The sequence below is a fragment of the Strongylocentrotus purpuratus genome, unplaced genomic scaffold (assembly GCF_000002235.5).
Source record: "Strongylocentrotus purpuratus isolate Spur 01 unplaced genomic scaffold, Spur_5.0 spur5_scaffold_2, whole genome shotgun sequence".
NCBI lineage: Eukaryota > Metazoa > Echinodermata > Echinoidea > Camarodonta > Strongylocentrotidae > Strongylocentrotus > Strongylocentrotus purpuratus.
This window is the reverse complement of record NW_022145605.1, coordinates 34722928-34733658: the sequence shown is the minus strand read 5'-3', so window position 1 is coordinate 34733658 and position 10731 is coordinate 34722928. Positions and strand designations below refer to the sequence as shown.

At 38.2% G+C, this 10731-nt stretch overlaps 1 protein-coding gene across 1 annotated transcript in view; it reads right to left on the bottom strand.

The window, feature by feature from the left end:
- LOC757026 (cytochrome P450 2U1) overlaps window positions 1-3595 on the bottom strand; it is a 9660-nt gene extending 6065 nt beyond the window's left edge. The window contains exons 1-3 of the mRNA XM_001197257.4: window positions 2882-3595; window positions 1121-1407; window positions 1-129 (exon numbers count right to left, since the gene is read on the bottom strand). The exon at window positions 1-129 is cut by the window's left edge and continues 231 nt beyond it. Of these exons, the coding sequence (XP_001197257.3) occupies window positions 1-129; window positions 1121-1407; window positions 2882-3338 (873 nt within the window). The 5' untranslated portion in view covers window positions 3339-3595. The remainder of the gene's footprint in view (window positions 130-1120; window positions 1408-2881) is intronic.
- Between the last annotated feature and the right edge of the window lie 7136 nt (window positions 3596-10731).

Genomic DNA, 10731 nt, shown 5'->3' with positions numbered 1-10731 from the left:
TTCCCGGGTGAAGAGACCACGCTCCAAACTCCTGGCCATAGCGCCCATTTTTTTTAAGGAGCTGAAAGGCACGTACTTCAATAATGTGAAATAGTTCGTAGGTCCAGCTATATCGGTCATTTCGAAACACTTTTGTGAGTGAAAAGGGGGTAAAGAACCAGAAAGTGACAGATTGTGAATTAAGGTAAGATGTTTTTTTAACCACAAAAGTATTGAATTGATTCCTAGACGTATAACACCACCTCACAAAATGAACCATTCATGACGGTACATGAATCATTCATAAGAACACATGAATCATTCATAAGAGCACATGAATCATTCATAAGGGTACATAAATCATTCAAATGGCTCATCAAGCATATGTCAAGCCTCGATGTGGATCCGTACAAAATACCGGAGCTTTGAGGATCTGGTTTTAAAGGTAAAGACCAGTTTTGGAAACGCCCCCCTCTTAAACAATGAAATGGAAGCTCTTATTACCAATCATGTTAAAGAATGTTTTGACTAATACGTGATGATACAAATTTTGCCAAGAAAGAAAACTCGGACAGGGGACATAAAAATAGGAAGTTTGTAACCATATTTAGCAATTATAGTGGAACAACTATACTTCTAGTTCAACACAAACATAGCATAGCATAAAATCTGTTTCTCCAAATGATACGTAGGCCTACAGATAATATTCTTCTTATTGAATTTGATATTATTCAGGCCGTGGATGTTCAGCTATAATTCATATGAATTTGGAGGGATGTGACATCTCTAGTCAATTTTGGAAAGGGTAAATGCCTGAATGTTGTTTATAAAGTGAATAAGGGCAACACGATAGCAAAGACTTTCGAGAAATCAACTACCTTTTGCATTTCCTTTAGAAATAATAATAATAATAATAATAATATTTAATTGTTATATAGCGCCTAATACAAATGTCTCTAAGCGCTTTACAAATATACTGTTACCCCGGTCATTGGATTCAGTGCTTGCCCACACACACTGTATGCACAATCTCCACTCCCTGGGGAGCATTCCAGCCGGGCGTTACTTGACGCTCACAAGCTGTTTGATCAACAATGACGGCCGCATCCTACCGGGTACCCATTGCAAAAACTAGACTTACCCTTTCTAGGGTACAGATGAATTTCTCAAATTCTTTGTTGTCATAGTCGAACCGTTTTCCGAACGTAAGGCCGCAGATGATGTTGGACACCGCCATGGTCATGGGGATTCTTGGATCGAAGCTCTCTCCGTTGGTCTCCCCGATGCTCCTGGTCAAGAGGACAGCTTCCTGCAGGATCCGATCTTCGAGGCTGTTATTGGCTCGCCCCATGCCGAGGTTGCGGAGGAGCTTGAGCAGGAACCGGCGTTGCTCCTTCCAATGGTTTTGGTAATAACAACAAACCACCCCTGAAAAAAAAATTGTAATGGATTTATTTTTACTTATCGATATGAAAATTAACATAAATTATAATTCTGCTCTCTTATTTCTCATTTAAAATAATCGTGGCCTTAGTGTATTTCTGGAAAAGAAAAAATAATTAAATGTATAATTTGAATACCATGAACTTTCAAGTACAGAGTCAAATTCTACTATAGAAACTTTCACACTATGGTATAAGTGGAATGGCTTTGGAGTGGTTCGAAAGCTACCTCAGGGGTAGGAAACAATACGTATCCATAAATGGAGCAGACTCAGCCTTTCAACAGTTAATTTGTGGAGTTCCACAAGGATCCCTTCTTATCTTAACTATGGCATACTTGCATGGGGTAATTCGTTTAATTACCAGTTGGACAAATTATTGATACTTCAAAAACGCGTCATACGAATCATCTTCCACTGTAATAGGTTAAGCCACACTAATAGTTTTTTTTTAGAAAATAAAATATTGAAAGTTCATGACTTGTACAATTTCTTTTTAGGCTGTTTTATGTTTCGATTAAATTCTAACGAACTTCCTCATGCCATCACGTCGACATTGGAAAAGAATCAACAACTTCATAATTAACTAACCCGGCAGTCTTCCTGTTTTCACTTACACAAACTGAGAACTTTACATTTTTTTAAACTTTGATTTATACTGGTCCAGTGTACATAAACTCCTTGGACATTTCGCTCAAACAGCTGCCCAGTTTAATTAGTTTTAAATATCACTTGAAACATAAACTTCTACTTCAGTATGAAAATGCTTAAGGTCATCATGATGGAGACCATCGGTATTATCAACACTTGTTGGTTGGCTGCACCACTCACCCGTTTTTGTTCTTCTTTTGTTTTGTTTTTGTTTTATATATTATGTAACAAACGTATTATGTAAAAGGAACCCTAATTACAAGCATAATGCTTCAAAGGTTTCCTCCTCATTGCTGCAGATTATTGTTTGCAGCATTTGTCTTTAATGACTTGCCATTAAATCGCTTTTTTTTTTTACTGTTGTATCTATCGAATATTATGTAAATGTTTTGTTACCTTGTATATGCCTTATTTTGTAAATTCTTTCCATATGCAGTTAATGTGGAAATAAAACCTAAATAAATGAAAAATAATATCACCATCGCAGTTTCTCAATCCTGCTTTCTTTATGTTCTTATGAATCTGGTCTTATTAAAGAGGCACAAAACTGAGTTCGTTTTTATTTGTCATCACCAGCCCTCACAATCTTTCTCATGCTTCCCCAGGGGAAAGGGCGGGGTAGTCTCTGGTCCCCTTAAATTTGACGATTGAAATAATGATCATTATAGTTTTTTTTTATTTGTTATAACATAACTTTACCCTTGGAAATGAGTTTCTGTAATGTGACGAAGAGTGGGATTTAAAGTTCCCATATGAACCCTCGAATTGATTAGTTCAAAATCTCGGAAAGAAATATATGATTGAACTCACCTCTTCCTCCTGACCAAGCTTCAAAGGTTGTGAACCTTGGCCGATCGCTGAATGCGTCTCCCGACTTCGCGAAAGCTTCTCTCACACTCTCATAATCGTTCAGGAAAATGGCGTCAAAGTTACCCAAACGCCCATAGAATACAGTTCCGTACTTCTTGGACAGTTCCAGGACCGACTTCCCGGGGTCTTCACTGCCCAGGAACGGTAGGATCCCGACGATCGGGTAGTTGGTCGGACCCGGTGGTAATCGCCGACGTCGACGGCCGTGTTTCGTCCTCGTCAGCGTGTGTCGGTAGGCGGTAAGGAGGGCCAGGAAGACGCTGGCTACGGTGAGGAGTACCGTCTGACGGTTGGCCTTGGTGGAGATTCGAAGGAGGAATCGTAAAAGTGACATGGCTTTCGGCGGGAGGAGACGGTTAGAAGCCGCAGAATGAACTAAAAATTTACTAAAGACCATTTTAACCCTTTCAATAATGACCGACTGTATCTACCGTTTTGTCAGCGTTAAGACGTTATTCAAAAGGCCTATAATAAATAATGTGTACGCTGAACTCCTGGAGATGTCAAGTATAAAACATAATGCAGTTATGTTTAATGAATACACGACTCTCTGAAAATATTCCGCGAAGTAACTTTGTGGTTCTTGGATGAGCTTAATTTTATACCTCGTGCCTCTTCATTTAATCTCTTGCATTGTAAGACCCACACGACCGCTTTAAGAGCCAGGAGAACGTTAACTTATAGGAGTTAACGCCCTTCTGTTTCTCAACGGACCGTTTAATCCATGTTTATGTTGAATCACTGGTTTACTATTCTCTTATTTGTTGTTTAAAGGGAGTAGTGGTTGAGGAGTAATCAGAAATAATTAAGCGGATTATCCCAAGCCTTACTCCTCACAGTAAGTGACGTCACGATTCCTTAGATGATAACTATCTTCCATGAAAAATGCTCTAAAAATGTACGGATCTGCGGAATTTCTTATAATAAATACGCTTTGAAACTGAGAAACTTAAGTAAGTATTATCTGTGGGCAAAACTTTAATGAATAAAAAGAAATTCAGACATTATTCAGGAGTTTGATTTACACACTAAGTTTGGCCGCTTATTGGGTACTTTTAAGAGTCTCTTTACCCGAATTAAGTTTGAATAAGATGCTATAAAGTCTAATGTTCAGAAATGTTTAATCGTACGGATGTAATGTGGTACGGAATAAATCATGTAACTCTTTGAAAATGAAGGGAGGGGGCGAAGAGCGTTTTATCTTCTCAATGATTTAATGTAGTATACACTGGCGTACTGGTGAGGGGGGCTTGGGGCGCTTCCCCCCCCCCTACAATTAAACCATGACTTATTTTGTCCATTATTACCATCCTACCTCGACCACCCTACCTCTACCACTACCTTACCTCTACTGCCCTCCTACCTCTACTACCACTTTACCTCTACCACCGTCCTACCTCTCCTAACTCTACCCCACCCTACCCCTACCACCCCCACCATTCTACCTCTATTACCACCCTACCTCTACCACCCTACCTCTACTACCCTACCTCTACCACCACCCTACCTCTAATACTGTTCTACCTCTACCTCTACCACCGCCCTACTTCTCCTAACTCTAACCCACCCTACCCCTACCACCCCCACCATTCTACCTCTATTACCACCCTACCTCTACCACCCTACCTCTACTACCCTACCTCTACCACCACCCTACCTCTAATACTATTCTACCTCTACATCTACCAACGCCCTACCTCTCCTAACTCTAACCCACCCTACCCCTACCACCCCCACCATTCTACCTCTATTACCACCCTACCTCTACCACCCTACCTCTATTACCACCCTACCTCTACCACCCTACCTCTACCACCCTACCTCTACCACCACCTTACCTCTCCTACCCCCTACCTCTACCACCCTACCTCTACCACCCTACCTCTACCACCCTACCTCTACCACCCTATACCTCTACCACCCTACCTCTACCACCCTACCTCTACCACCACCCTACCTCTCCTACCCCCTACCTCTCCTACCCCCTACCTTTACCACTCTACCTCTACCACCCTACCTCTACCACCCTACCTCTACCACCACCCTACCTCTCCTACCCCCTACCTCTCCTACCCCCTACCTCTACCACTCTACCTCTACCACCCTACCTCTACCACCCTACCTCTACCACTCTACCTCTACCACCCTACCTCTACCACCCTACCTCCACCACCCTACCTCTACCACCACCCTACCTCTCCTACCCCCTACCTCTACTACCTCTCCTGCCTCTCCCACTTCATACCTCTACCACCACCCTATACTATCCTACATCTTCTACCACCCTACCACCACTACCTTACTACCACCCTACCTTCACTTACACCCTACGTCTAATACCATCTCACCACCTTCTCCACCTACACAACCCACCTCCACCACCACTCCTCCCTCTAGTACCATATTGCCTCTAGGACCATATGACCTCTAGGACCATAGGGACTACTTTCGTCGTTGCTTAGTAACAAACATGCTCCGTACATTTCTGTGAGGAGAAAGATAAATCAGGAAGCTTCATTACAGCTTCCTGGATAAATGGTTCTCCGTGGATTAACGTATGTGTGTGTGTCTGTCTGTCTGTGCATGAGGCTCTTTTTTGGAAATATTATTCATTCAGTGCACAAATTATATTGTTATAAATGAGTAATAACTAACAACTGTATATAACTCTGTTATGTTTCTGTGATAATTAATAACTAAACGTATTTATGCTTTGATATGCATTTGTAATACTTTGAGATGTAAAAATGGCAAGTTGCAATTTGTTATTATATATTTAATTTATGTTAATGTAATGTAACTCCAATATCTTGTAATATTGTGACAAATTATGTATATATATGTTATCATTCTGTCGTTATTTCTTGTGCATTGAATTAACAATTAAACAACTTTTAAATATATATATATATATAAGTTAGGTTAATTACCCAAAACTTAGAGTTCAGTGGATTACACACGGTGGTGGCAGAGCGTCTTTAAAAGTGGGTGGGGGCACCAACAAAAAAGGCACTTTCTGGGAAAAGAGGGCACTGGCACCTTTAAAGGGATGCCTCAAAGTGCAAACAAATACAATTTATAGGCATTGTTGGAAACCCTACAGTGCAATTAATATGTTATCAGGGATGATCTTCGAGATTTCCAAGATACTGCTTGAGCATCGTACTATGCAGTTGGTTCTGATGGTATTAATATTTGTTCATGAGAAAGCGAAGCGAACGAGCAAGAATCTTATGATATACGAGGTCGCATTGCGACGGATTAGAATAATAATCCTATTCGGGTTTCAAGCACAATCTCATAATAAAAGAATAAATAATTATATAAACTAAAATGTTAGCGAACGATCTTTTTGAAAATAAATTGCTCTGTCTCTTTAAATTAGGTGTACATGTTAGGAAGGCTATGAAAAATCTGTTGAGGAGGGATGATAAAAAATATCTTCCTCAGTCCCCCCCCCCCTTTTCTCTTTTGAATAAGTATTTAACTCTCGTTTCCAGATAATAGGCCTACCTCTCAGAAGATAATTATAATTCACAGATACATTTTTATTTCCCCTTTAAGTTTTCGGGGTGTTTTTTTTACTATGGCAATCTTAGACCTCCAAAAAGAAGACTTTTGTCATTTGTACTTGTTTATTTTTTCAATTGCACGTCAAATCATTGTGAACGTTATTAATAATGAACCCAATCCGATTGTATTGATGTTCTGATTCTAAATAGATATCAATTATCCCTCAATAGTGATCAATTAACGACAATGAACAGAAGATTAGCTGATAATCTCGAGTTTACTCAACTTAATTATTGCATTATCTCTGACGCACGTTGCCACGACGTCACTAAAATGTGGATTGTTGCAATCAGTTTCGTAGTAATGTGAATTTGTAGATTTAATTGATTCGATTTGAATTCACGGGCACCGGAATGGTCATCTCCCCATGTGAGTAAATCTGTCCAACTCTCATTCCAACTGACTTCATATCCAATACCCCCCCCCCCCCACCTCTCTCTCTCTCTCTCGCTCTTTCTTTCCATGCTCTTTCTCTCTCTCTCTCTCCATGCTCTCTCTCTCTCCCTCTCTAAATCTCATTTTCTCTCCATGCTCTCTCTCTCTCTCTCTCTTTCTACCTCTCTCCCAACCCCACCCCTCCCCCTTCTCTCTCTCTCTCTCTCTCTCTCTCTCTCTCTCTCTCCCTCTCTCTCTCCCTCCCTCCCTTTCCCCTCCTTTCTCTCTCTCTCTCTGCCTCCCTCTCACCAAAACAAATACATGACATTCAAATACACTTAACATTATTTGTATGCCTATGTTCTGGGAAAGTACGATTGGGGAAAGGAGACAAAATAAAATCAGAATTCCTTTTGTACACTTCAACTTTTTTGGCAAGTAATAACATTTTAATCAATATAATAATCTGGTTGATTGGATCCTTGCTTATTGTTATCAAGGTACAAAAATACAGTACATAATCTGTAACATATACATGTTAATCTAAACCTTTACATTATTTCTTTATGGATTTCTACATTACATTATTTTATCAAGAAGAATTTACAAGAAAAAAATGTGATCTATGCACATGTACAAATGCCAAAAATATTCATTTTGGTATAATAGTGCAGAAACAATTTTGTATGATTTCCTATAAAAAAAAATGTTTCATATAATTGCACTTGTACAATATAATGATAGTAGACTCAATTTACCGATGTAGGATTGTTTTGTTAACAATTCAAAAGCACATGTTTGCTCCATGTACTTGTCTATCTATCCATCATGTTGTATTTTGACAAGGATATTGATTTAAATGTTTTAAAAAATACTGAAATGAAATTAAACCAAAAAAAAACATTCATATATTTATATAATTGTCCAAAAGGGCCATTTTCCTTTTTTCATTTTAAAAGAGCAAATATTCAAACATAATTTTCTTCTTCTACAACGTATGATGACTTGGCATTTTGAAATATTTCATGAATTTGGTTACCAGCAGTGAATAACCTGACATTAAATTAGTTTATTAAACAGGATATGTAAAGTTGACTATTGTATCTTTTTCATGCTAAATCTACGTTTATTTATCTTTTGATTCTGTGTTTATCATATTTTGGTATAAATTTGCTTTAAACAATAATACACAAACAATTTCTTTTGTCCCAATATAATGCTTGTATCATCTGCATTAGGTTCATTCTAAATCATATATATATATATATATATATATATATATATATATATATATATATATATATAAAGTACATTATATAGCAATAAGTACTTTGTCATATATCAATCATATACATTTATCACACAAAACACATTTCTGGTATGACTATATTCCAAGCTGCAGGGAAACACAGGAAGAGCAGTGATATCAATAATTTTCTATTTTTGAAAGGCACAAATGCAGATTAATGACTTGCTGAGTGCTGTGGCAGGGATTTGAACCATGTACCTTAAGATCCACAGTCTGGTGACTCTTACACTAGACCACGAGACCTCCAATAGTTATATATTCTTACAGGGCTTGCTGAGAGCACATCTTGTAAATGAAACATCTCTCATACATGTACTTTGATGTTCTCCGAGGGTAGAGTGAAGATGGTGCACACTTTACAAGTGGACTCTACACAATGAACCAAAAGATCCTGTTGGTAGTGTACAGCTCTTTCAGATGTAATACTTTTAACAATGCTACATTAATACTCTAGTATATATATATATATATATATATATATATATATATATATGATGATTTTGTGAATACTTATCATTTCTTACATCAAAAACATGCCATGAAATTTGTTTACGCAGAGACAAAGTGTTAATATGGAATGTATGTACTTTCATAGCAAATCAATATTGTTCATTGAGAATAGGGATGGTCCCATGAGGTTGAATATTGCTCTTTGCCTTTATCTATTATAACGTGTACCTCATGTACTCGGCAAGTACTCATATAGGCACAAAACATATTATCTACTAAGTATGACTATATATTCTAAGCCATAATATGGTATTCCGCAAAGTTCTGTCCCGGGGCCTGTGTTGTTCGTGTTGTGGATATTGCGCTATAAAAGAAACAATTTATCATTATTATCATGGGCGAGTTGTAATCAAAGAAAAAACTGGCTAAAATCCTACAAAAAAACTAAAAAACTACAATTACTAGCCTCTCCTGTCTATATTCAACTGCACTTAAAAATATGGGGGATGATTGTCATTCTACAAGTTCATACTTCTGGAAACACTCCTTTCCTATGCTAGGGACTTCAGAGTTCATCACTCCAAAAAGTGAAAAAGGTGTATTTTTCCAGTTACATGTATTCACTGTTTTAATCTGTAGATTTGTTACTACAAAGGAGTGTCATTAATTCAAAAGGTTATTTTATCTGAAGGTTCATGAATCACAATGTACAAGGGTTCAATAACCTCATGGTTGGTCATACTCAGTTTCTGTCATACTATTATATCTTTTTAATTTTATCTTTGAATGTAATTCAAAAACTGAAGAAAAAAAATCACAATTCCAAACAAAAAGGGGGTTCATAATTCAATTCCAAAAATAAATTAGAATTATAAAACTCAAATAAAGTCAATATTCCATTTCATTTGAGCTCATTTCACTGAAAATAAGAATACCAATTATTTTTTTTAATATAATTATAAACCTTTAGTGGAGCAACAGATCTTGGAGTAAACAAAACTTCAGAACAATGAGCCTTCAGAAAAACCAGCTGTAACCAAAAGTATATGGAGTGGATAGTACTCTGATACCCCTTTCATAGTGCTTCTATCGGAGTCACACCCATGAAAATACCGATTTAATTTTCCTTATGTAAACAAAGGTGAAACCACCGCTTTCCCTGCTGTCCTTTTCAAACCGTGGGTGAAATGCACTCGCTGTGGCGAGCTTTTGCCGGAAGTGAAGAATTATTGCGCAATTATTAAGCCCGCGCCCCATCTAGCTAGCATGCAGCATGCTCAACAAAAAGTCAACAAACACAGCTGGTTACGATAAAGCGTGCGTACACTGTGACCTTTGACCATTTTCATCGGGCTTTTAATCGGTGTTTTCTCCCGAACGCATTCACAGTGGCTGTTTCATTGGTTTCACACTGATAGAAAGAGAATTTAATGGCTTATTTCTCTTCTTTTCATCGGCTATTCTATCGGCTTTTTTTCCTTTGTACCATTCATAGTGGCAGTTTCATCAGATGCATCCAATGAAAATCAGGCCAGTTTGAAAGGGGTATAAGCTACAACCTGTTTCATACATTTGCATGAAATGCTTGTGATTAGGAAGGCCTCACACTTGCACAAATTTAAAATCCACACTTCGGTACCCAGCATTGTGTGTACCAAGTCATGCCAATTTGCTGCATGCAGTCCAGCCAGCGATACAATGTGCGCCATGCCCGGCGTGCTCTAGGTTCGGTTCATGACATCACAGGTACGTCATAGCTCACGTTGTCATACTACATTGACATCAAAGTTACCCACTGCTCATGCACTGTCCTGCGCAGGTGGGCTTTGACACAAAATATTTGGCTTGAGGCTGTGCCATGTTCACCACATCTTCATGAAAGTGGCCCCAAAATTAAAGGGATTGGGTATTTTTGTCTCAGATTCTCAAACAAAATCCTGGATTTACCTCATGCTGCAATGACAATTATAAACCTTTAGGTCAGTCAGGGACGAGCTGATTGCCTGTCTGATTATCAAGATATTTATGATTGGAAATACAAATTTCGAAAACCATTTCTTTTTTTTAATAACAGTACAGTCTC